Source organism: Rhinoderma darwinii, chromosome 7 (genome assembly GCF_050947455.1).
Source record: "Rhinoderma darwinii isolate aRhiDar2 chromosome 7, aRhiDar2.hap1, whole genome shotgun sequence".
Classification (NCBI taxonomy): Eukaryota; Metazoa; Chordata; class Amphibia; order Anura; family Rhinodermatidae; genus Rhinoderma; species Rhinoderma darwinii.
The window spans coordinates 88369378-88396906 of record NC_134693.1 but is presented as its reverse complement, the minus strand read 5'-3'; the positions used below and the strand labels follow the sequence as shown (position 1 = coordinate 88396906).

Genomic DNA, 27529 nt, shown 5'->3' with positions numbered 1-27529 from the left:
ATCACTTAAAGAGGCCCTGTCACCAGATTTTGCAACCCCTATCTGCTATTGCAGCAGATCGGCGCTTCAATGTAGATTACAGTAACGTTTTTATTTTTAAAAAACAAGCATTTTTGGCCACGTTATGACCATTTTTGTATTTATGCAAATGAGGCTTGCTAAAGTCCAACTGGGCGTGTTTAAAGTAAAAGTCCAACTGGGCGTGTATTATGTGTGTTACATCTGGGCGTGTTTACTTCTTTTACTAGCTGGGCGTTCTGACGAGAAGTATCATCCACTTGTCTTCACAACGCCCAGCTTCTGGCAGTGCAGACACACTCAAGAGATCACGCTGTGACGTCACTCACTTCCTGCCCCAGGTCCTGCATCGTGTCGGACGAGCGAGGACACATCGGCACCAGAGGCTACAGTTGATTCTGCAGCAGCATCGGCGTTTGCAGGTAAGTCGATGTAGCTACTTACCTGCAAACGCTGATGGTGCTGCAGAATCAACTGTTGCCTCTGGTGCCGATGTGGCCGACACGATGCAGGACCTGGGGCAGGAAGTGAGTGACGTCACAGCGTGATCTCTCGAGAACACGCTGTGTGTCTGCACTGCCAGAAGCTGGGCGTTCTGAAGAGAAGTGGCTGATACTTCTATACACAACGCCCAGCTAGTAAAAGAAGTAAACACGCCCAGATGTAACGAACATAATACACGCCCAGTTGGACTTTTACTGTAAACACGCCCAGTTGTACTTTTGCAAGCCTTATTTGCATAAATACAAAAATGGTCATAACTTGGCCAAAAATGCTTGTTTTTTAAAAATAAAAACGTTACTGTAATCTACATTGCAGCGCCGATCTGCTGCAATAGCAGATAGGGGTTGCAAAATCTGGTGACAGAGCCTCTTTAAGCGCACAGGTATTTACGGTTTGTTTTAATAAGGTCTTGTTGGCAGCCCAGGTGTCATTTTTGGGCAAGACTGGGATAGGTTCTGCGTTTGTGGACTCAGGGTCTGTTGCCAATTCCCACAGTTTTGCTTTGTCGATTGGTTTACCCCTTATTGATTTGTCTGTTCCTATTCCCCTGGTAGGGGTAGACACCTCCCCGTTTGCTTGCGGGCACATTTTCCAGTCTACCCCTGTGTTTTGTTTAAAGATTGGTTCAATTCACTTGGAGGAATGGACTATGTTTGTCCTTAAGGGGCTACCCACCGAGATTTTATTAGGTCTCCCCTGGTTGCGCAAGCATAACCCCATCTTAGATTGGGTGACGGGGGAATTTGTTACTTGGGGTAAGAAGTGTTTGTCATCTTGCATGTCCACCTTAAGGGTCAGTCTCGTTGAGGTGGGGAACACTCTTCCTGAATTTATTAAGGACTTCAATGACATCTTTTGTAAAAAAGCCTCTGAAGAGTTACCTCCTCATCGAGTACACGATTGCGCAATCGACCTGGTACCTGGAGCCAAGCTCCTCAAAGGTAGAATCTTTACTCTATCTTGCCCTGAGCGTGAAGCGATGAGGGAGTATATCCAGGAGAGCCTGGCCAAGGGGTAGATCCGCCCCTCCTCATCATCTGTAGATGTCGGTTTCTTTGTGGAGAAGAAAGATGGGGGGGGCTCCGACCCTGTATTAACTACCGTCAGCTTAACAATATTACCATAAAGAACCAACACCGACTTCCGCTCATCTCCGATCTCTTTAACCAGGTTCAGGGGGCCCAATGGTTTTCTAAGTTTGACGTGCGGGGGGCCTATAACCTGATTAGAGTTCGTAAGCAGGATGAGAGGAAGACTGCCTTTAACACCACCGAAGGGCACTTTGAGTACCTAGTGATGCCCTTCGGTCTATGTAATGCGCCAGCTGTATTCCAGACTTTCATAAATGATATTTTTAGAGACTATCTAGGGCTCTTCTTGGTGGTATACTTGTATGACATTTTGGTGTTTTCCAAAGACTGGGACTCGCACGTCAAACATGTCAGGACTGTCCTCCACATTCTCAGGGAGAATAATTTGTTCGCTAAATTTGAAAAATTTATTTTTGGTAATCAAGAGATGCCTTTCTTGGGACACATCCTTACCCCTGAGGATTTCCGCATGGATCCTGCCAAGGTCCAGGCGGTATCTGAATGGGTTCGGCCTGCTTCCCTGAAAGCCCTCCAAAGGTTTTGAGGGTTCGCAAATTACTACAGACGTTTTATCCCAAAAATTTCTGTAATCGCCAACCCGTTACCGACCTCACTCGCAAAGGTGCGGCTCTCCTCCACTGGTCTCTGGAGGCTGTCCAAGCCTTCGAGCTCCTTAAGGGGTGCTTTTCCTTCGCCCCGCTACTAATCCAACCAGCTCAAACTCAACCCTTTATTGTGGAGGTGGATGCTTCCGAGGTGGGTATGGGAGCAGTATTGTCTCAGGGTCCTACTTCTCACACTCACCTCCGACCCTGTGCCTTCTTTTCCCTTAAGTTCTCTCCCACTGAGCAAAATTATGATGTGGGTAATCAGGAACTGTTGCCCATCAAATGGGCGTTGGAGGAATGGCGCCATTTTCTCGAAGGGCATGACATCGGGTCACAGTCCTCACTGACCATAAAAACTTGGTCTTTTTAGGATCAACCAAGAGACTTAACCCTAGACAGGCTAGATGGCCTTTATTTTTTACCAGGTTCAATTTTGTTGTTACCTACAGGCCTGGTTAAAAAATATTAAAGCGGATGCTCTGTCCCGTAGTTTTCTGTCCACCCCCTCCGCCTGAGACCAAACCCGAAGGAGTATTGCTTCCTGGTGTGGTAGTGGCAACCGTAGACTCTGACCTGGCCACAAATGTCACGGCCAGCCAGTTCTCTGCCCCTTCCAGAGGTCAAACTGTTTGTACCCCTACACCTCCGGCTGAGGCTCCTCCAGGAGTGTCATGACTCAGTCCTGTCAGGTCACCCAGGCATCTCTGTACCAGGGACCTTGTCACTCGTGGTTTCTGGTGGCCAGGGCTGCTGCGGGATGTCCGAGCCTACGTGGTATCATGTGAAACCTGCGCCCGGTCTAAAACTCCCAGATCCCGACCTGTAGGCTTCCTGTGTCATTTGCCAGTACCCCAAGGACCCTGGACCCATCTAGCCATGGATTTTATCATGGATCTCCCTTCGTCCCAGGGCAGGTCGTTCGTGACACCTTGCCTCTGCCTTCTCTGGATGCTGACTAGGTAACCGGCTTAGAGGCACCTTTCACTCTAAGGGAGCTGGAGGAAGTATTAGGTGACATGGCCAATGATAAAGCACCTGGAATTAATGGCCTACTGGTATTAAGGCGTATAAAGGATATCCTCTTACCCCGTCGCTTTGTGGTGTATAATGAGACTTTGGTACAGGAATGATGCTATAGTGGTGGTCATTCCTATACCGGATAAGGATGCTCAATTAGCGGAACCATACAGGACCTTTTTATTGCTAACCGTGGATGTTAAAATCTTAGCCAAAATAGTTGCTACCAGGCTATCCAAAGTGATAAACACTATAGTACATTTTGACCAGGCGGGATTTATGCGCAATATGTCCACGGCGGTGAACATCAGACGGTTATTTATTAAAATTCAAACCTGTCAGTCTACTACTCAGGTTGCTTCTGTCCTATCTCTGGATGCGATCAAGACATTTGATAGCATTGAGTACTTTGGGCTACCTTTAAAGGATTTGGGCAGGTTTTCCTCTCCTGGATCCAGTTACTATACTATGCCCCTAGGGCTAGAATCAGGATGAATGGCCTTCTCTTGGAAGTGTTTCCACTTCATAGGGGAATCTGTCGAGCAACAGATCCATGTTAATATGACACTTAGAGCAAAAGTTAAAAATCCAGCTTTTGCCTATAGTGGAGATGCCCACTCCACCATAAAGTTTCACTTACCTGTTCTATGCCTATCTGAAAATATGTGGAGTTCACCTTTTCAATTCTCTTATCTGTGGAGTTCATTTTGCACTCTGCTCCTGCAGTATGTGAGCAAGCTAATGTCCTGGGCAGTGGTTGTCAAGCTGCATTCGGGAACTTATACAGGAATAAATTCTGCAGTAACATTCTGGTCATAGCAACTGCTGCCTGGAACCTTAGCTGCCTGCAAGAAGAATCCCACAGATCTTAAGGGCACAGGTTTGTGAAACTTTGGAGAGATTTTAAGCTTTTGCTGGAGGGTCACTATAAGCAGTTTCAGTAAATAAGGCAGCAGGATATGTGTTGATCATTGTTATAACATTTACAATAGTCCATAGTAGACAAAGCCATTTTTGCCCATTCACAATTTTGCAGAATAGACTGCTATCGCACAGATTGCTATTTATACAGCCTTATTCCGTGCAAATTTACAGGAAAATGCATACATTGAAAAGATTTTAAAAAATTTGAGAATTTTCACCTGCGTATTCTCGCACAGTCATGGGTTTACTGACCACCTTCTTGAATATGTTGAGCCAACTTTCACGTTCTTGCTCACTCTCACAGGTAAACAGGTAAGTACGTTCAGGGGTACTAATAGATATGCCATAATTCCACATATTGCTATATGAGGTTGGGACGATCTCAGCTTTTACTTGATAGCCGTTCTCAATACTTCCCAAAAACACCTCACCTTTAGCAAAAGCATCCTGAAATAAAAATGGAGAAAACCTTGTTGTTATAAATGCTGAATCCATTCAATAGTAAGGTGAAATCAACAAGATTTTAATTTCTAAACTGCAATTCTCTAGTAACATGCTCTTATTGGAAATGCTTTGTTTAGACACAGAGCTGTAGGGATTTCTCAATTCCTAATATATTCTTAGGAGAAATCTCATTTTTTACATTAAATATTTAAATAGAATTTAGGGAACATGAACATACTACTCAACCGGTTGTACATTGCACCACTTCTATCGGCGCTGTCTAAGTATCCTCCCTGGTCTTCTCCCTTTAACCCCCGTACGAGGATCTGGACTTCGCAGTGGGGAGACTACCAGGTCGCTACCTCTTGAGGTAGTGCCTGTAAAGGATCTGCCAGGCACTATGTCTGGGTATACTCCCAGGATTAATCAGTCGACACCTGAGGCCAGACCTCTGAGACTGACACCTGCTCCCACCAATCAGGGTGGCAGGCTCAGGAGTGGGAGAGCCTATCGCGGCCTGGTCAGTCAGAGTTAGCTCCGCCCCCTGTCCATTTATACCTGCCGTTTTCTCTTCCTCCTTGCTTGTTATTCTCTTGGATTCCTGGCCCCACTGCTGCCTTGCTCCAGCCTGCTTCTGCCGTGCTTCTGCCTTGCTTCAGTTCCGTTTATCCTGCGTTGCTCTGCCCCTGGCTTGCTTCTGCTCCGTGCTCCCGTTTGTATACTCCACTACTTCCTGATCCTGACTGGCTCTTTCCCGCTCCGTTTCCTCGCGGCGTTCCGTGGGCTACTGTATTCCCTTGCGTGTTCCCTGTTTGTACCCCCTTGCACTTAGACAGCGTAGGGACCGCCGCCCAGTTGTACCCCGTCGCCTAGGGCGGGTCGTTGCAAGTAGGCAGGGACAGGGCGGTGGGTAGATTAGGGCTCACTTGTTCCCTTCACCTCCTTCCGCCATTACATAATAACAAGCCCTTACCTAGTCTACCATTTCTTCTACGCTGACGCTATAATGGACCCCCTTGAGACCCTAACCCAGCAGATGCAGGGCCTCTCCCTACAGGTCCAGGCCCTGGCTCAGAGGGTCAATGAGTCTGACGCTGCCTTTGTAGTACCCCTCACCTCACCTTTAGAACCCAACCTCCAGTTACCTGACCGGTTCTCAGGGGACCGTAAGACTTTTCTCTCCTTCCGGGAGAGTTGCAGACTTTATTTCCGCCTAAGACCTCACTCCTCAGGTTCCGAGAACCAGCGGGTGGGTATCATTATATCCCGACTCCAGGAAGGGCCCCAAGAGTGGGCCTTCTCCTTGGCTCCTGACGCCCCTGAACTTTCCTCCGTTGATCGGTTTTTCTCTGCCCTCGGTCTCATTTACGACAAGACTGACAGGACTGCCTTAGCCGAGAGTCAGCTGGTGACCTTACGTCAGGGTAGGAGACCTGTTGAGGAATACTGTGCTGATTTTAGAAAGTGGTGCGTAGCTTCCCGGTGGAACGACCCGGCCCTAAAGTGCCAGTTTAGGTTAGGATTATCTGACGCCCTGAAGGATCTGCTGGTTAGCTACCCCTCTTCTGACTCCCTAGACCAGATTATGGCCCTAGCAGTACGACTTGACCGACGTCTCAGGGAACGTCAGCTTGAACGTTTCAATGTTTTCCCCTCTGACTGCCCTGCCATTCCCCCCGAGGTCCCGTCTCCTCGCTCTTCCACGGAGGACTCGGAGGTACCTATGCAACTCGGGGCCTCCATGTCCCCTCGACAACGTAGAGAGTTTCGCAGGAAGAATGGTCTATGCTTCTATTGTGGGGACGACAAGCATCTACTGAACACCTGTCCCAAGCGCAAGAATAAGCAGCCGGAAAACTTCCGCGCCTAAGTGATCATCGGGGAGGTCACTTGGGCGCACAGGTATTTCCCGTTAATACTAAACGCAATAAGATTTTGCTTCCCTTTCAGGTCTCGTTTGCTGGCCGGTCTGCCACTGGCAGTGCCTTCGTGGATTCGGGCTCATCTGCTAATATCATGTCTGTGGAATTTGCTATGTCTCTAGAGATGCCTTTTATTGATTTACCTTATCCTATCCCCGTAGTGGGTATCGACTCCACTCCTCTTGCTAATGGTTATTTTACTCAGCATACTCCTGTTTTTGAACTCCGTGTTGGCTCCATGCATTTGGAGCAGTGCTCTGTACTGGTGATGCAGGGATTATCGTCCGATCTGGTATTAGGTCTTCCCTGGTTGCAGCTGCATAATCCCACGTTTGATTGGAATACTGGGGATCTCACCAAATGGGGTAGTGAATGCCTGATGTCATGTCTTTCGGTTAACTCTATTTCTCCCCGGGAGGAGGTAAACACGCTTCCTGAGTTTGTTCAGGACTTCGCTGATGTGTTTTCTAAGGAGGCCTCCGAGGTGTTGCCCCCTCATAGAGATTACGATTGCGCCATCGATTTGGTGCCTGATGCCAAGCTTCCTAAGGGGAGGATATTTAATCTTTCATGTCCTGAACGTAAAGCTATGAGGGAGTATATCCAAGAATGCCTGGCCAAGGGTTTCATTCGCCCCTCGACTTCTCCTGTAGGTGCTGGCTTCTTCTTCGTGGGGAAGAAGGATGGTGGTCTTAGGCCGTGCATTGATTATCGGAACTTGAATAAGGTCACAGTAAGGAACCAGTATCCCCTGCCTTTGATTCCGGATCTTTTTAATCAGGTTCAGGGGGCCCAATGGTTCTCTAAGTTCGATCTACGGGGGGCGTATAACCTTATCCGCATCAAAGAGGGGGATGAGTGGAAAACTGCGTTCAACACGCCCGAAGGTCATTTCGAATACCTAGTCATGCCCTTTGGGTTGTGTAATGCCCCTGCCGTCTTCCAGAATTTTATTAATGAAATCCTGAGAGATTACCTGGGTAATTTTCTTGTAGTGTACCTTGATGACATACTGGTGTTTTCCAAGGACTGGTCCTCGCACGTGGAGCATGTCAGGAAGGTCCTCCAGGTCCTTCGGGAAAATAATCTGTTTGCGAAGACTGAAAAATGTGTCTTTGGGGTACAGGAAATACAATTTTTAGGTCAAATCCTCACTCCTCATGAATTCCGCATGGACCCTGCCAAGGTTCAGGCTGTGGCGGAATGGGTCCAACCTGCCTCCCTGAAGGCGCTACAGTGTTTTTTGGGATTCGCTAACTATTACAGGAGATTTATTGCCAACTTCTCGGTCGTCGCTAAGCCTCTTACGGACCTCACTCGCAAGGGTGCTGATGTCCTCCATTGGCCCCCTGAGGCGTCCAGGCTTTTGAGACCCTCAAGAAGTGCTTTATCTCGGCCCCCGTGCTGGTTCAGCCCAACCAAAGGGAGCCATTTATTGTGGAGGTTGACGCGTCCGAGGTGGGAGTGGGGGCCGTCTTGTCCCAGGGTACCAGCTCCCTCACCCATCTCCGCCCCTGTGCTTACTTCTCTAGGAAGTTTTCGTCCACGGAGTGTAACTATGATATTGGCAACCGCGAACTTTTAGCCATTAAATGGGCTTTTGAAGAGTGGCGTCACTTCTTGGAGGGGGCCAGACACCAGGTAACGGTCCTTACTGACCACAAGAATCTGGTTTTCCTAGAATCTGCCCGGAGGCTTAATCCTAGACAAGCTCGTTGGGCACTATTCTTTACCAGATTTAATTTCTTGGTTACCTATAGGGCTGGGTCCAAAAATATTAAGGCTGATGCACTGTCACGTAGATTCATGGCTAATCCTCCTTCTGAGAAGGATCCTGCTTGTATTTTACCCCCTGGTATAATTGTTTCTGCCACTGATTCTGACTTAGCCTCTGACATCGCGGCTGATCAAGGTTCAGCTCCCGGGAACCTCCCTGGGGACAAACTGTTTGCCCCCTGCAATACCGGCTAAGGGTGCTCAGGGAAAACCATGACTCCGCTCTATCTGGTCATCCTGGCATCTTGGGTACCAAACTCCTCATTACCAGAAACTATTGGTGGCCTCGGTTGCCTAAAGACGTTAGGGCTTACGTCGCCGCTTGTGAGGTCTGTGCTAGGTCCAAGACCCCTAGGTCCCGACCTGCGGGCTTACTACGTTCCTTGCCCATTCCCCAGAGACCTTGGACCCATATCTCCATGGATTTTATCACCGATTTGCCTCCATCTCAGGGCAAGTCGGTGGTGTGGGTGGTAGTAGACCGCTTCAGCAAGATGTGCCACTTTGTGCCCCTTAAGAAACTACCTAACACCAAGACGTTAGCTTCTTTGTTTGTGAAACACATTTTGCGTCTCCATGGGGCCCCAGTCAATATCGTTTCGGACAGAGGGGTACAATTTGTTTCCTTATTTTGGAGAGCTTTTTGTAAAAAATTGGAGATTGATCTGTCCTTCTCCTCCGCCTTCCATCCCGAAACTAATGGCCAAACGGAAAGGACTAACCAATCCCTGGAACAATATTTAAGGTGTTTCATTTCTGACTGTCAATTTGATTGGGTCTCATTCCTTCCCCTCACCGAATTTTCCCTGAATAACCGGGTCAGTAACTCGTCAGGGGTCTCCCCGTTTTTCTGTAATTTCGGGTTTAATCCTAGGTTCTCCTCCGTTTCCCCTGGTGGTTCCAATAATCCCGAGGTAGAGGACGTTCATCGGGAACTGTGCACAGTCTGGGCCCAGGTTCAGAAGAACCTAGAGGCGTCCCAGAGCGTACAAAAGATTCAGGCTGATTGTAGACGTTCTGCTAACCCCCGGTTTGTCGTCGGGGATCTTGTGTGGTTGTCGTCGAGGAACTTGCGCCTTAAGGTCCCGTCCAGGAAGTTTGGTCCCCGATTTATTGGACCTTATAAGGTCATTGAAGTCCTCAACCCTGTATCCTTCCGTCTGGAGCTGCCCCCATCCTTTCGTATACACGACGTCTTCCATGCCTCCCTCCTGAAACGCTGCTCCCCGTCCTGGTCCCCCTCGAGGAAACCTCCTGTTCCCGTTCTCACCCCTGAGGGGGTGGAATTCGAGGTGGCCAAGATTGTGGACAGTAGGATGATCCAGGGCTCCCTCCAGTACCTGGTCCATTGGAGAGGATACGGGCCGGAGGAGAGGACTTGGGTTCCTGCTCGAGATGTTCACGCTGGGGTATTGATCAGGAGGTTCCACCTTCTCTTCCCCACTAAACCGGGTCCTCTTAGTAAGGGTCCGGTGGCCCCTCATAAAGGGGGGAGTACTGTAAAGGATCTGCCAGGCACTATGTCTGGGTATACTCCCAGGATTAATCAGTCGACACCTGAGGCCAGACCTCTGAGACTGACACCTGCTCCCACCAATCAGGGTGGCAGGCTCAGGAGTGGGAGAGCCTATCGCGGCCTGGTCAGTCAAAGTTAGCTCCGCCCCCTGTCCATTTATACCTGCCGTTTTCTCTTCCTCCTTGCTTGTTATTCTCTTAGATTCCTGGCCCCACTGCTGCCTTGCTCCAGCCTGCTTCTGCCGTGCTTCTGCCTTGCTTCAGTTCCGTTTATCCTGCGTTGCTCTGCCCCTGGCTTGCTTCTGCTCCGTGCTCCCGTTTGTATACTCCACTACTTCCTGATCCTGACTGGCTCTTTCCCGCTCCGTTTCCTCGCGGCGTTCCGTGGGCTACTGTATTCCCTTGCGTGTTCCCTGTTTGTACCCCCTTGCACTTAGACAGCGTAGGGACCGCCGCCCAGTTGTACCCCGTCGCCTAGGGCGGGTCGTTGCAAGTAGGCAGGGACAGGGCGGTGGGTAGATTAGGGCTCACTTGTTCCCTTCACCTCCTTCCGCCATTACAGTGCCGTGTGAGTAGCAGCTGGCCCTATGGACCAGGAGACAACGGTGAAGTGCACCGTAGGGTCAGACTCTGACAGGTGATACCGTAGCAGGCTTGGTACAGATTTAGAGTTCTCAGGTATGTAGTTCTCCGGCTCGCAGCAGAACACAGGTTGGCAAGAGGTAATAGGCCACAGACTGGTAGCTGGATACGGACTGATAGCAAGCAACTAGATACAGACTGGTAGCAAGTAACAAGATACATGCCATGCCCCTTTTTGACTCATTCTCTTATGCCTGCAAGCGGCCACGCTCCTTTGTGACTCATTCTTGGTTGTTTTAGATTCTGCTCACATGTATTCCACTGACAAAGCTTTAGCATAGATAGCCTTTATCTCTAAACTAATACTAAGGTATGGTAAATTATTGCCTACCAGATGTGATCAGGAATCTGGATATCAGTAGAACCAAGGCTGCCTGATCCCAATTAAAACCCAGAGGATTCCTTGGCAACATCCAAATTTCATCTCTAAAGTGTATTAACCCCTATTTTGGCCTTAAAGAGGCTCTGTCACCACATTATAAGTGCCCTATCTCCTACATAAGGAGATGGGCGCTGTAATGTAGGTGACAGCAGTGCTTTTTACTTAGAAAAACAATCTATTTTTACCACGTTATGAGCGAATTTAGCTTTATGCTAATTACTTTCTTAATGCCCAACTGGGCGTGTTTTTACTTTAGACCAAGTGGGCGTTGTACAGAGGAGTGTATGACGCTGACCATACACTTCTCTCCATTCATTTACTCCGCGCATACTGACACATTAACGTTACTGAAGTGTTTAGACAGTGAATAGACATTCCTTCCAGCCAGGATGTCTATTCAGAATCCCGACACTTCATTAACATTTCTGTGGTACTTACGGCAGAGCAAGCGTAATCTCGCGAGATCTCGCTGTAAATGACAGGTTACAGCAAGATTACGCTTTGCTCTGCTGTAAGAAGCACACAAACGTTAACGAAGAGTTGGGATTGTGAATAGACATCCCGTCCTGGCTGGAAGGAATGTCTATTCACTGTCTAAACACTTCAGTAACGTTAATATGTCAGTATAAGACAGCACATAGCGAACAACGCAGTGTCACTATGCGCGGAGTAAATAAATGGAGAGAAGTGTATGACGCTGATTGGTCAACGTCATACACTCCTCTGTACAACGCCCACTTGGTCTAAAGTAAAAACACGCCCAGCTGGCATTAAGAAAGTAATTAGCATAAAGCTAAAATCGCTCATAATGTGATAAAAATAGATTGTTTTTCTAAATAAAAAGCACTGCTGTCACCTACATTACAGCGCCGATCTCCTTATGTAGGAGATAGGGCACTTATAATGTGGTGACAGAGCCTCTTTTAATGACCAGCGTTCCAAGAGCCATAACTTCTTTATTTTTCAGCCAACATAGTCATATGTGGGCTTGTTTTTTGTAAGATGAGTTGTATATTTCAATTGCACCACTTTTGGGTAATTTTCTATAATAACTTTTTTCCCTTAATTCTATGACTCGGTACAATGATGGCAATACCAAATATGTATAGGATTTTTGTGTTTTACTACTTTTGCACAATAAAAACACTTTTTAAAAAAATTTGTTTTTGTGTCCAAGAGCCATAACTTTTGTATTTTTCCGGTCGATGTAGCCATATGTGGGTTTGTTTTTGCCAGACTATTTGTCGTTTTTATTACTATCATTATGGGGTACATGGAAGTTATTAATTAACTCTTATAATTTTTATTTGGGGGGCAATGGAAAAAACAATCCCGCCATTGTTTTTTTGAATGTTTTTTTTTTTTCTTCAGCATTCATCATGCAGTTAAAATAACATATTGTTATCTTTATTGTTAGGGTCATTACGATTACAACAATACCATATACTGTATGTGTTGTTTTTTTTACTGTGGACATTTTTTTATATTTTACTAAACTTTATTTAACTCTATTTAAAGGGGATCTGTCACCAGTTTATTAATGCCCTATCTCCTAATTAATGTAATAGGCGCTATGATGCTAATAACTACAGTGTAATTTTTTTTCAAAAATGTATATTATCTGCAAAGTTATGTGCATTTTTCTAAATATGCTTTCTAAATATGCTAATGTGGCTATAATTGCCAAATGGGAAGTAACTTTCTTTTCATAGACAAAGAAGATAAAGGATTGAATCCAGCGCTGGAAATTGGTGCATCTGGTAAAAACAGGAAACTTCTTCCAAGTTTTATTTTCATAAGTTTAAAAGCAGTGAAAAATAATGAAAGCGGGTTTAGTCCAGAGTACAGAGGATGGTTAGAAAGATAATAGGCTGTAGCCTACGCGTTTCAGACGCCTTCTGCGTTCTTAGCCATGACTAAGGACGCAGCAGGCGTCTGAAACGCGTAGGCTACAGCCTATTATCTTTCTAACCATCCTCTGTACTCTGGACTAAACCCGCTTTCATTATTTTTCACTGCTTTTAAACTTATGAAAATAAAACTTGGAAGAATTTCCTGTTTTTACCAGATGCACCAATTTCCAGCGCTGGATTCAATCCTTTATCTTCTTTGTCTATGCAAGTACGTGTGCCGACACGAGGATCCGTGCGCTAACCACTATACCTGTGATAAGGTGAGCTGGAGGAATCCTCCCTTTTTTCTGTTCTAACTTTCTTTTCACTCAGGGCAGTGTAATGTTTTCTGTATGATGATGTCTAATCAGCTTCATACAGTTCTCCTCTTCCCAGCCCAGCAACACAGATCATATAGTATGCAGCTTCCATTCCCGACTGTGTTTTTAACTGGTGATATCCCTGGTTGTTTCACAGTTAGAACTGTGATCCTGGCGCCATATAAAAGATTAGAATTTCATCTTTCATATGCCACCAGAACCATTCTAGGTGGTCCACTACCGGAGATATAGCTATTTGAAGTGTTCCCCCTTCCCTCCAGCCTCAGTCTCTCACACTGTGTGTGAAGCAGCTTCATGCTGATATGACAGTGTCAGATGCTGTGAGGTAGCTCCAGCTCAGGTGAATCGCTGATGTTGACACCCACTTGTCAAGTATAGGCTCATTTGCATATTTAGAAAAAAGCTCATAACTTTAAAAGTAATAAACTTTGTGGGACACAATTTTCACTAGCATTATCAGGTTGACAGCGCCTATTAGATTAGCTAGGAGATTTTGCATTACTAAACTAGTTACAGATCCTCTTTAACTGTATTTAATTATATATTTTTAGTCTCACTAAGGGAGATTACTATGCTATCTTCTGATCACTGATATAATGCTTTGGTGTGCTAGCATTTCTGTGTGTCAATGTAAAACTTCCGTGCCTTTGGTACAGCCTAAAAGGCATACAGACTTGGCAGGCCTGAGGGCCTTTGTTAGGCCCCCGGCTGCCATGCCAACCTATCAGCAACATACCTCCCAACCATCCCGGATTTAGGGCAGGGTCCCGCTGTCACGGGCGGCCGGGGGTATGTCCCGCTGCCAAACTAATTCTGAAGCAGGGAACCATCAGCTCCCTGCTTCGGAATTAGTTCATAGCGGAGGAGCAGAGGGAGCTCCTCCGCTCGCCGAGGGCTCCCCGGGCACAGTGCTACTTTAAGCGCTTTGCTCGGGGAAGCCCTTGACGGTACAGTCCATTTATGAGCCAAATCCCCGGCCAGAGTCGGCAACGGGGATTCCACTCAAGGATTAGCCACTGACGTCACTGTCCATATATGGACAGTACTGTTAATGGCTTCCCCAAGCACAAGGCTTAAAGTAGCGTTGTGTCCAGGGAGCAGGGTTGCCAACTGTCTCTGACTGGGGTGACCTCAGAGACACACAGACCGTCATTGGGTCGGTGCCGGGACCAGTAACGTGAGTAACCTGGTCCTGACCTCATGTATTGGGACCAGGCAGGGGGGTGTGAGTGGGGGTGGATTGACTGTCCGACTCAATAGTCACAGCCGCGCTTGTAGATTTCCTGTACTTAATTAGCGTGGGAAAGCTACAAGCGGGGCTGTGACTGGTGAGTCTCACAGTCACTTCCAGTGCACACTGCATGTGGCAGCAGCGGCAGCCAGTCTGACTGTGAGTCTCTGACCAGTCACCACCCACATGCAGCAGACAGATGGTGCCAGCAGGAAAGTTTGAGACAGTGCTGGCCGTTATTGAATTAACCCTCAACTACTACTGTTGGGCAGGGGTTGGCTATGATAGTTTCTATAGTGTAGTGGTTCGCTTGATTGACTTATAGCTGAAAGGTCACTGGTTCAGATCCCGGCAGGGTTTACTTTTTTTAAAATATTATTAATATCTTAATTGTATGAGGTTAAGTTCACACTAGCATTAATATACATTTACCTCTCTTCCGTTAGAGGATGAGAGGATCGATACATTAAACGGAAAGCAACGGTTCCATTAGAATTACCATTGATTTGAATGGTAATTCATTTGTATCAGTTGCTTTCTGTTTGTCTCCGTTCGCTAGGTTTCCATTCTTTTGAACGGAAATAAAAGCTTTGCAGACTGCACTATTGTTTCCTTTAAAAAAACTGAAACCTAGCGAACTGAGACAAACAGAAAGCAACTGATACAAAAGAATTACCATTGAAATCAATGGTAATTCTAACGGAACCACTGCTTTCCGTTTAATGTATCGATCCTCTCTTCCTCTGATGGAAGAGAGGTAAATGTATAGAAACGCTAGTGTGACAGAAGCCTTACTTTAATCATTTTTTAATTCAAATTCAGTTGTGCCCTTACTCTTCTTCTTAATATCCCACTCGTGTGATCACTTAAAAAAGGTGTTACTTATTCCCTTTATTATCACTGAGGCTCCATGCACACGACCGTGCCCATAATCACAATCTGTGATTACGGGCACGGCCGGCCGACAGTTATCCGCATTTGAGGACCATATTCCCATTATAAAGTATAGGACCATGGCCCATAAACTAAAAAAAATAGGACATTTACGACGGAAGGTTTCTACGGCCATTGAAATGAATGGGTCCGTAATTACGGACGAAATCTACGGTCGTGTACATGGGGCCTTACTCTTGATTTTGTTATGTGTCTGTAAAACTTTTGGTCTGTCCGTGATTTCTAGCTCAGTTGTCCAGAAATTTCTGAAGAGGAGGTTGGCAACCCTCCGCTCTGAACTTCCCCAGCTAGAGTCGGCAACAAGGATTCGCTCAAGGAGTATCCACCGACGTCACTGTCCATATATGGACAGTAACATCAGGGCTTCCCTCTAGGAGCGGAATCCCCGGCCTTTGCTCCGGCTGGGGATTCCGCTTCTAGAGGAAGTCTCAATGGCGAGGTCTACAGGGTGGTGGTAGCGCTATGTATAGGGGGTGGCACTATATAGGGGCACTTTCTACAAGGGCACTGTGGCACTATCGAGAAGGCACTGGCACTTTATATATGGGCACTGGCACTAGGGGCCGCTTTGGGGGTATTATACTGTATAAGGGCAGCTAGGGGGGCATTATACTGTATGGAACAGCTATGGGGGCATTTACAGGTATGGGGAGGCTACTGGGGCATTATACTGTAGGGGGGCTTTAAGCTGTATGGGGCAGCTATGGGGCTTTATACTGTGTGGGCATTATACAGCATGGGAAAATCTATGTGGGCATTATACTGCATGGGGGCATTTGTGTTGGCATTTTACTGTATGGGGGCATTATACGGTATGGTGGCAGCAACAGGGCAATATACTGTGGCACTACCTACATGGGCACTGTGTTACTATCTACAAAGGCACTGGAACTAGGGGCAGCTAAGGGGGCATTATACATTATACTGTATGTGGCAGCTATAGGGGCATTATGCTGTATGGGGGAAGCTATGGGGGCGTTATGCTGTATGGGGAAATTTGTTTGGGCATTATACTGCATGGGGGCATCTGCATGGGCATTATACTGCATGGGAGAATATGTGTGGGCATTATACTGTATGGGGCCATCTGTGTTGGCTTTATACTGTATGGGTGCATCTATGGGGCATTATACTGGTGGCAGGTATGGGGGCATTATACTGTATGGTGGCAGCTAGAGGGTATTATACTGTGTAGGGGCAGCTATTTGGTATTATACTGTGTGGGAGGCACTATGGGAGCATGATACTTTGTGAGCTGAATCGGGTGTGTATGTGCGGGGATTGGGTGGGATTAGAGGCGTGGTTTAAAAGAAAAAATATTGTCCCTCTTTGTGATACTTGAAAGTTGGGAGGTATGTCAGCAATCGCATTCGCGGGATGCTGATGGGTGACAGAGGGAGCCTCCTCCCTCTGTCAAACCACTTAAAAGCCGTGGTTGCTATTGACTGCAGCATTTGGCTACGTTCACACAAGGCGCATACGCTGCGTATGGGTACACAGTGTATCAACGGCCGCAGGGAATTCCAGGCCAAAAAAACTCACCAAATTGAGGTGCAGTTTGCGACTGGAATGCCCGCTGCGGAAAACTGCACGTTTAAAAAATAAAAACACATACCATATTTTTCGGACTATAAGACGAATCTGACTATAAGACGTACCCAGGTTTTAGACATAAGAAAATAGGGAAAAAATATTTCATATTTTACTATTATTACAAGGGAAAAACTTTGTTAAAAAACAATTTTGTTCTGTTTCACCACATTCTGAGATCCATAACTTTTATATTTTTTCATCGATTGAGCTGTGTGAGGACTTATTTTTTGCAGGACGAGCTGTAGTTTTTATTGGCACCATTTATTGGTAAATACGATTTTTTGGTCACTTTGATCAATAAGGTGACCAAAAATCAATGATTCTGGTGTTATAAACGTGGTTTTTTTTACGCCGTTCAACGTGCGAGGTTAATAATGGCATATTGTATAGTTTGGATTTTTACGGATGCAGCGATACCAATTATTATTTTTTTTTAAATACACTGCATTCCTAATTATTATGCAAATGTTATTTTTCGCTGATTTTCCTAAATAGTTGATGTAAGTGACAGTCAGTATAATCTTCAAGCCATCAACCGTTGGAGTATAATGCAAATTTTATTGAACAAATCTCCTAATGATAACAGATTTTTTTTTAGAAGCAAAAAACTCAAAATGCACTGTTTCAAATTATTATGCACAACAGAGATCAAAACATTTTAAAGGTTGTAAAGAGAACTAAAATCGTAATTTGTTGAATTTGCAGCATCAGGAGGACATATTTACAGAAATCAAAAGCTCTTTCAATAAAAAAAATCTTAACAGGCCAAGTTACATGTTCACATAGGACCCCTTCTTTGATATCACATTCACGATTCTTGCATCCATTGAATTTGTGAGTATTTGGACAGTTTCTGCTTGAATATCTTTGCAGGATGTCAGAATAGCCTCCCAGAGCTTCTGTTTTGATGTGAACTGCCTCCCACCCTCATAGATATTTTGCTTTAGGATGCTCCAAAGGTTCTCAATAGGGTTGAGGTCAGGGGAACATGGGGGCTACACCATGAGTTTCTCTCCTTTTATGCCCATAGCAGCCAATGACACAGAGGTATTCTTTGCAGCATGAGATGGTGTATTGTCATGCATGAAGATAATTTTGCTACGGAAGGCACGGTTCTTCATTTTGTACCACGGAAGAAAGTGGTCAGTCATACACTCTACGTACTTTGCAGAGGTCATTTTCACACCGTCAGGGACCCTAAAGGGGCCTACCAGCTCTCTCCCCATGATTCCAGCCCAAAACATGACTCCGCCACCTCCTTGCTGACATCGCAACCTTGTTGGTACATGATGGCCATTCACCAACCATCCACTACTCCATCCATCTGGACCATCCAGGGTTGCACGGCACTCATCAGTAAACAACACGGTTTGAAAATTCTGCTTGTGAGCATTGTTTAGGGGTGGCCGAATAATAGCTTTATGCACACTTGCAAACCTCTGGAGGATCCTACACCTTGAGGTTCGCGGGACTCCAGAGGCACCAGCGGCTTCAAATACCTGTTTGCTGCTTTGCAATGGCATTTTAGCAGCTGCTCTCCTAATCCTATTAATTTGTCTGGCAGAAACCTTCCTCATTATGCCTTTATCTGAACGAACCCGTCTGTGCTCTGAATCAGCCACAAATCTTTTCACAGTACGATGATCACGCAAGTTTTCTTGAAATATCCAATGTTTTCATACCTTGTCCAAGGTATTGCACTATTTCACGCTTTTCGGAAGCAGAGAGATCCTTTTTCTTTCCCATATTGCTTGAAACCTGTGGCCTGCTTAAGAAGGACGTTCCACATTATTAAGTAGTTTTCCTTTTATTGGGCACACCTGGCAAACTAATTATCACAGGTATCTGAGAGTGATTACAATGATCCAAAGAGCCCTAAGACACAATACCATCCATGAGTTTAATTGAAAAACTAATAAATAAATGTTTATTACACTTAAATCCAATGTGCATAATAATTTGCAACACGGTGTATTTTTTACATTGTGCTTGGGAAAAAATTGGAAAAGGTTTTTTTTTTTAAAACTTTAAATTTTTTTGTATTTTTTTTACACTCCTGAAAATGTATCTAACTTTTTTTTTTTTACACATTTTCTTAGTTTCCCTAGGGGACTAGAACCAGCAATCTTTAGATCTGGGGGCCTTCATTAGGCCCCCAGGCTGCCATGACAAACATCAGCGCCCCCCGATGGCATATACACAGGATATTTAGATCGCTGGTATAATACACTGCAATACAAATGTATGGCGAGCAATGGAGCGGGGTGAAACCGTAGCGGAGTGCGGCTTGACTGGGGCAGAAGTAACAGGATCATTAATGGGGATTAGTGGGATTTTAGTGGAGGCGTGGAATACGTAATTTTGGCCACTAAAGGAGAGGGAAAAGGGTGTTTACCTCAGTCAGTATCAGTGTAGAGAATTTAGAGAAAGTAGTAAGAGCAGTTAGCTATTTTTTCTGGAAGCATGGCGTCCTCCATGAACGATTTTTTGGCGGCCGTCCGGCAGGCAGTGACACAGCGAGGACAAGACTGGGTGCAGGCCACGCTAATGGCTGCAGTGTCTGGTCCTGGGGAGTCGAGGACAGCACCTCCGGTCCAGGAGCGGGCCCGCCGTTCCAGGCCACCCAGGGCGCCCTAGTCCTGAGCCTACTCCCAGGGCTCGGCGCCGGCTTAGGAGCCCGACCAGGGACCCTACCATACTTGCAGGCCAGCAGCGGTTTGCTCCGGCGGGCTTGCAGTCGGGGAGGAATCCCGTGCGCCGGCGGGACTCAGCAGAAGGTGGTAGGGGGCCGCCCCTCCTCCCCTTCTAATCGTTGCGTGGAAGCAGAGCATGCAGCGGCTGAATCCCCAGGTGAGAGACCGGCCAGGGAGGCAGTCATGCAGGTGGACGTACCTGTTGCGGGAGCCGCCCGTTCCCAGCGGCGGGCGGGCGCTCGGAGGGAGATGGCGACTGCTGCTTTACCTGCTGGGGCAGGGGGGAGCGTGGGCCCTGCAGAGCTGGTCGCGCAACGTCGCGGCCTGGACATTCCGGCTGGCCGGCGGCTTGGACAACGAGGAGGGGCGGAGCTTGTATTCCCTGCTGCCACATGTGCTGATGGAGCAGCAATGGTGGTGGGGGAGCCCCAGGAAGAGGGTGAAATCACCGACGAAGATCCAGATCGGGCGGACGACGTGCCACCGCGGAGGGGTCCTCCTCCAGGAGATGGGACGGCCGTTAGATCTTCTAGACGGCCTGGATGTCGGGACGGAGCCTTCACGGCGACTGCTGGGGATCCTGCCCAGGGACAGCCTGGTGAGGGCGCTTCGGCGCAATTGTGGAATTATCAAAGTGGGGGGGCTGTTTTACCTGGGGGGGTTGTGAGGCATGAGCGTATAATTCAGGGAGTTTTTCGGGTATGTTAGAATGGATGGCACGTGTTGGGGGGGCTCACAGAGGCTTAGGGTCCCCTACGATGGCGTGGTCAGCGTTAGGGTCGCAGCCTGATGTCAGTGTTGTAGTTGCGCGGCCGCCCGTTGCCTTACCGGTAACTGCGGGGGGAGCTAGAGAGGTTGTGGTGGGTGCCTCGGGGGCTGAGACTGTAGTGAGCGTCGCGTCCGATGGAGGGGATGCGCTCACAAGTACAAGTAAAAAAACGGGGGATGGTGTTGAAAAAGCTAAGGCGGCGGAGGAAGTGAGGCTGGCGGACGCGGCAAAAGGGGAGGTGTACGTGTGCTTTGAAGGTCCGTTAGGTGCTCATTTGAAAACAGAGACGAGGGACAAGATTTGGAAGGACAAATTTGTTGAAATCTTCTCTTTGTTGCCTCTGGAAAAATTTAACTTGGATAGGGTTAAACCAGAGGAGAAGCGACATTATCGCTTAATTCCTCACACCTTTTCAAATTGGTTTCAGGCTTTTGCAATTTTGGCAAGCGTAGTGGGAGAGAAGGCACCGGAGAACTGTTCGGCACTTTTCTGCTATATGGATGGGATTGGGGAGGCTTATCGTGTGTACGGTGGCGTGGCGTGGTTACGGTACGACGAGCAGTTTCTCCAGAGGAAGTCGGTACGGCCTAGTTTGCGTTGGGACCACAAGGACATTAGTCTTTGGATGAAGCTTATGGCGACGCAAAAAGGGGGGGGGCAGTCCTTTCCCGGAGCAGCCGGAGGCTCCTCAGCAGCGGGGGTTCCCAGCCGGTTCGCGCAAAGGCTGTTGTTGGCAGTTCAATGAGGGACACTGCAAGTTCTTGTCAGAATGCCGCTACAAGCACAAGTGCTCTGGTTGCGGTGGAGGGCACAGCTTGTTGCGATGTTTCAAGCAGGGAACAGGAAGAGGCGCGGAGGCTGGACAAAAGAGGGGTGACACCAGTGAGGGTTCCTTGGGAGGTATCCAGATAAGGCGGTAGCAGAGTTATTGCGGGTGGCGTTTTCAGAAGGTTTTCGTATCCCTTGTCGTTTGGACGGTTCGGGGCGGGTTTATAAGAATTTACATTCGGCGTTAGAACAACCAGGGATAGTTTCGGAAAAAATTGAGAAGGAAGTTTGGCTGGGACGGATCGCGGGGCCGTTTTGCGATCCTCCGTGGCCTAATATGTGGGTTTCTCTTTTGGGCTTAGTACCAAAGAAGGAACCTAACAAATTTTGCCTCATTCATCACCTGTAGTAACCTGCGGGTGGGTCGGTGAATGATGGCATTGATCCCGACTTATGTTCTGTGTCTTATACGTCGTTTGACACCGCCGTTTCGTGGGTTCGTAAATTCGGCTGGGGCTCCTTGCTAGCAAAAACCGACATCGAGGCGGCTTTTAGGTTGCTGCCGGTACATCCCGATAGTTTCCCATTGCTGGAATTTTGCTGGCAAGGAGCCTTTTACGTAGATTGTTGTCTTCCAATGAGCTGTACGATCTCGTGCGCATATTTTGAGGCGTTCAGTTCCTTTTTGGAGTGGGTGGTGCAACAGGAGGCGAGCTGGATGTCGGTATTGCATTATCTCGACGACTTTTTGTTCGTGGGCTCCCCGGGTTCGAGGATCTGTTCAATTTTGTTGCGTACCATGGAGATCGTATCTGGTTTGTTGGCACTGGAGAAAACAGAGGGTCCGGCGACTAAGGTGAAGTTTTTGGGGATTATAATTGATACTGAACGGATGGAGTACAGGTTGCCGGTTGATAAAGTGGTAGATTTGCGCGATACAATAGCTAGCATGGCGGGGATGTGAAAAGTGCAGCTGCGGGAAGTTCAGTCCTTGTTAGGTAAATTTAATTTTTGCCTGTAGAATTTTGCCTATGGGAAGGGTGTTCTGCCGCCGGCTGGCCTTAGCTACGGCGGGGGTGGCGGGACCCCATCATCTTGTTCGCTTGTCGGCTGAAGTACGGACGGATTTAGCAATATGGCAGGAGTTTCTCGGATGCTACAATGGAAGGTCTGTGTGGATGGAGGCGGTAGTGTCCAATGTTGATCTCGAGATGCATACGGATGCATGGGGAGCGCACGGATTTGGTGCATATTTTCAAGGAGAGTGGTGTGCAGGGACGTGGCCGGCCTCTTGGAGGGAGGAGTGGCTGGTGACCAATTTGGCATTGTTGGAATTGTTCCCTATTGTTTTGCCAGCTGAGATATGGGGCGAGCAGCTGAGAAATAAGAGGGTGCGTTTTTGCTGCGATAATTTGGGTGTGGTCCAGGCCATTAACAAACAGATGGCCAGCTCCCAACCGATGGTAAAACTGCTGCGTCAACTGGTGCTGCGTTGTCTCAGTTTGAATGTGTGTTTTGTTGCTGTTCATGTTCCGGATATTGTTAATGATATCGCTGATTCTCTCTCTCGGTTTCAGTGGGACAGGTTTCGCAGGTTGGCACCGGGAGCGGTCAACATGGGAAGTCCTGCCCTCCCTGGCTGTGGGATGTGGTCTAGGGGTATCGGCAGCGCTCATTAGACGGTCCGTGAGTTCTAGTACCTGGGCGGCTTATTCCAGGGTGTGGTCTCATTGGGAAGGCTTGATGCGACAAGTGGGTGTGCCGGTGGCGGATGACTCCATGGAAACTTTGTTGTTATATTTTATTGATTTGCCTTTTAGCGAGGGGGCATCTTTTTCAGTGGCGTCGCAGAGAGGGGCTGCAGTGGCTTTTTGGTGTTAGTTACACTGAGTACGCGATGTGTCCAAGTCCTTTTTGGCGCGACAGGCATTTAAGGGCTACCAGAAAGGCGGGGCGCGGCGGGATGTTAGGCGCCCCGTATCATTCAAGTTACTGGGAAAGTTGTGTGTCAGTCTCGGGGGTGTGTGTACTTCACAGTATGAGGTTGTTTTGTTCGAGGCAGCATTTTCATTAGCGTTTTTTGGGGCGTTTCGGATTTCAGAGTTGGTTGCACGGAGTGGCTTGGTGGTTGGGGGTTTGCTATTGGATGACGTGGCGGTACTGGGTGACATTGTTTCTTGTTTGATTAGGCGGTCAAAAACGGAACAGATAGGAAAAGGGCTGAAAGTGGTGCTTTCACGTTTGGAGGGCTCCCCATGGTGCCCGGTAGGGTGTGTGCAGCGCTTCTTGAATATTCGGAAGACGGGAGGTGGCTCTTTCTTAAAACACGGGAACGGCAAGTCATTGTCTCAGTTTCAGTTTATTGCAGTTTTCCGAAAGTGTTTGGTGGCCCTGGGTTTGGATGCTAGGGAGTTCTGTTCGCATTCCTTTCGGATTGGGGCAGCTACGGAGGCATCCCGGTGGGGTCTTGGGAAGGCTGTGATTAAAAAGATTGGGCGTTGGGAATCTGCTAGGTTCAAGGGGTATGTCCGTCCTCAGTCGTTATAGTAGTGGTGTTCTTGCTTAAAAATACGGGGGTGTTGTGGTGGAGTTTTTGTCTGCTATGTTGTTATTTCTATTTTCAGGAGCGGCGGCGTGTCTGGCGTGGATTGTGGGCCATTCATACGTGTACTGGGGTGCACTGCGAGCCGATATTCGACCTGACGGTCGGCAATTGGGTTTTCACAGGTCAGATATGCAGGTTCGCTGGTTAGGGCTGCGGGGCATGCTGTGGAACAGGGTGTTGTCGGAGGTCCAGTTCTATGCAGGCATGGATAGGCCGCTGGATATCTTATTGCTACACGTCGGGGCTAACTATTTGGGAATCCGCCCCGCAAGAGAGATCGTGCGGGACATCAAATTAGACCTGTTAAGGCTCTGGTCATCATTTCCTAAATTGATTGTGATCTGGTCGGATATCGTGGCCAGACAGGCGTGGTCGGAATGCGAGGAGTGTTGAGGGGTTGAACAGGGCCAGGGCCAGTGCAAAAATAAACAAAGAGGAGTCAAGTTTTGTCCGACGTAATGGGGGGTTTGCAGTGCGACACAAAGAATTGGAGATACTTTCCCCGGGATATCGCCACAGCGATGGGGTTCACCTTAGCCCTGTTGGCATAGATATGTGGTGCTTGGGCCTGCAGGACGGATTGGAATTAGCCCTCAAGGTTTGGCGGGACGGCCTCCAGTAAGGTTTCACTGTGGCGGGGAGAAGGGGTCCTTGGAGGCACAAATTTTATGGTCAGGTGCACGAAAATGGGCCATGCATCTGAAGGTGTAATACAAAGAATGGAGTCCTGGGAGGAAGGAGTCCCCCAGGAATAGTTGGAGAGTTGTATTTTGGTGCCCTTAGGCCAGGTGTGGACGGCTAAGGGTAAGGAGTTTTGCCTTGCTTGGAGATTAGGGGTTAAAAAATGGAGCCTGCTCCCTAGGATCGTTTTTTCCCCCCAAAATGGAAAAGATAGAACAGGGAATATCTTCTAGGATGTTTTTGTTGATTATTTGTCATCTTACATTGTATTTTATGTAAAGTTATTTATGAAAAGTTATTTATGGAAAAATTATTTATGAAAGTTGTTTATGGAAAAGTTATTTATAAAAAATTTTGTTAATAAATATGGCTGCTATGGCCTTACACCAACAACGGTAGTGGAGTCTTTATTGGAGGAAATGGTTGAGACGGGTGTCAATCATCTGTCCTTAAAGTCATGCAGTATATTGTAATTTTTACAGGCTTCTGCTAAGGCCTGCCAGAGGCAAGGCTTAGCAGGCGCAGACAGAAGGCAGATCTGGGGGCCTTCATTAGGCCCCCGGGCTGCAATGACAAACATCAGCGCCCCCCGATGGCATATACACAGGATATGTCATAAATGTCAGATAGATGTAGGTCCCAAATGTGGGAACCACACCTATCTGTAGCGTCCATGGCCGCGGCCCATCGGGTTCACTGAACTCCCGACGCCCGCAGCCATGGATCTGTGAGCGCTGGTCCCCATCTCCTACCTAGGAGACACCGTAGGGTGCGCGCGCACGCTCGTGCCCGCTCTTAAAGGGCCAGCGCGCGCACATGAAAATTATCATCATCATCAACTAACATGATTTCCTGGTCTATAAGAAGGCCCCAGCCCTTCTGATCCTTGCCTGAGCGTTGTTAGTATATCCCTAGTCTGTCTTGCAAATGGTCCCTAAGTGTTCCCCATTCCAGTTGTTACACATGCCCTGTTACCTGTTCCTGTATCCCGTGCTGTGTTCTTGTTCCTGTGCCTACTAGTGTTGGAGTCGTGTCCTACTGCACCTGCTGTCGTTTGCAACGTCTGCTGACGTTTGCACCATCCAGTGTCTTCTGCCACATCCAGTGTCTTCTGCCACATCCAGTGTCATCAGCTACGTCTTGCACTGCCCGCCACGTCTGGCGCAAACTGCTGCACCACCCTCCATCCGTGCTGAAGCCACAGCCACTGTCTGGACTAGTTCAGGTACCCGAGTGTTACGAACTACTGTAGACTTTCGTATAGACTGAGACCTGATCAGCTGCCTCTCCGCTACGGCGGAGTGGCCTAGTGGGTCCACATACCCTGTGACCGTGACAGTACGCTCAGGCCATGGAACCCGCTGGCCAGCCTAAGACCGCAGTCCAGAAGGTACAGTCGGAGATGAATGACCTTCGCACACGTCAGGATCAACTCCTTGAGGCTGTAAATTCTATCATGGTCCGTCTGGATCTACTCACTGTTCCACCTCCGGTTCTTCCTTCTGAGGCTGTTGCTGTATCACTGCCCATTGCTCCTCCTGTTTGTTCTGCATCCACAGTTCCTCTGCCTCTTCCTCCCCGCTATGACGGTGATCCCAGAGAATGTAGAGGATTTATTAACCAATGCACGGTTCATTTTAGGCTACGGGCTCATCTCTTCCCCTCCGAGGAGGCCAAAGTAGCATTTATAATCTCCCTTCTTGCTGGCAAGGCCCTCGCATGGGCGAACCCAATCTTGGAGCAACAAGGACCTGTATACTCGGACCTAGCCTTTCTCCTGCAGTCCTTCTGTGCCGTGTTTGTGGAGCCGGGTCGAACATCCTCTGCCGCAGCCACTCTGTTGACCCACAAGCAAGAGGGTTCCACAGTAGGGGAGTATGCTATCTCCTTCCGTACCCTAGCAGCCGAGCTGGCATGGAACAATGAGGCACTGGTGGTGACCTTTTGGCAGGGACTGTCCTCGCAGATCAAGGACGAACTGGTGGCCCGCGACCTTCCTTCTACCTTGGATGCTCTCATCCTGTTAGCCACTCAGGTTGATATGAGAATCTGGAAGCGCACACAAGAAGTTCGATAGGAGAGCCGGGTCCACAGACCAGCACCCTTAGTCCAGAGTCCACTAATGCCTTCCCCTAGTCCGCTACCTGAAGAACCCATGCAGGTAGACAGAGTACGGTTGTCTGAACAAGAGAAGCAGCGCAGACGCTCCTCTGGACTATGTATGTATTGTGGCCTTAAGGGTCATTTTGTGCGCCAATGCCCACAGAAACCGGGAAACTCTAGAACCTTGGGTTGGTTGAAGAAGCAACTCTAGGTGGGACATCTCCAAACATTAAAACCACTTCCAAATTATCGATTCCTGTGGCCATCGTCTCCGGAGAGACGACACATCCCTCCTCCACCTATCTTGACTCCGGAGCAGCTACTAACTTCATCCAGCAGGATCTAGTGGATCGTTTACATCTACCCACAGTTCTTCTGGAGAGACCCCTGGCTGTTGCCTCTGTGAATGGTCTACCATTGCCCGATCCGATTGTGTTAATCACGAAACCGTTGACACTACGGGTCGGAGCTCTTCACTCGGAGCAGAACGCCTTCCTTGTACTACCTAAGGTTATCAATCCTATCCTGCTGGGTCTGCCATGGCTTCGCCTACACGCCCCGGTTCTTGACTGGAGTTCCGGAGAGGTTCCAGATGCCATAGCCATTGCCTGTCACAAGTTCATCCTGTTATGCCCAGTCTGCCTCAGTCTCTCTCCGATCTACCATCTCAGTATGTCAGTTTTGCGGATGTCTTCTGCAACCGGGAGGCTGAGACGTTGCCTCCACATCGGAATTATGACTGTACCATTGAACTGGTTCCAAAATGCTTCTCTTCCCCATGGACGGGTATATCCTCTTTCCTTGCCAGAGACTTTATCCATGTCAGCCTATATCAAGGAGAATTGGGAGAGGGGTTTTACACGAAAATCTTTCTCGCCGGCTGGGTCCGGCTACTTCTTCGTTAAGAAGAGAGACGGATCTCTTCGACCATGCATTGACTACCGTGGTCTCAACCAGATCACGGTCAAGAACAAATACCTATTGCCACTTATATCCGAGCTGTTTGATCGCATACGAGGAGCCCAAAAATTTTCTAAGCTAGACCTGCCGGGGGAT

General features: G+C 48.0%; 1 protein-coding gene across 2 annotated transcripts in view; it reads right to left on the bottom strand.

Annotated features, from left to right (window-relative positions):
• Window positions 1–27529, bottom strand: part of LOC142658005 (arf-GAP with dual PH domain-containing protein 1-like) — a 162207-nt gene that overhangs the window by 37973 nt on the left and 96705 nt on the right. For both annotated transcript variants that reach the window (XM_075833643.1, XM_075833644.1), the window contains one exon: window positions 4381–4609. In XM_075833643.1, coding sequence (XP_075689758.1) covers window positions 4381–4609 — 229 coding nt within the window. The remainder of the gene's footprint in view (window positions 1–4380; window positions 4610–27529) is intronic.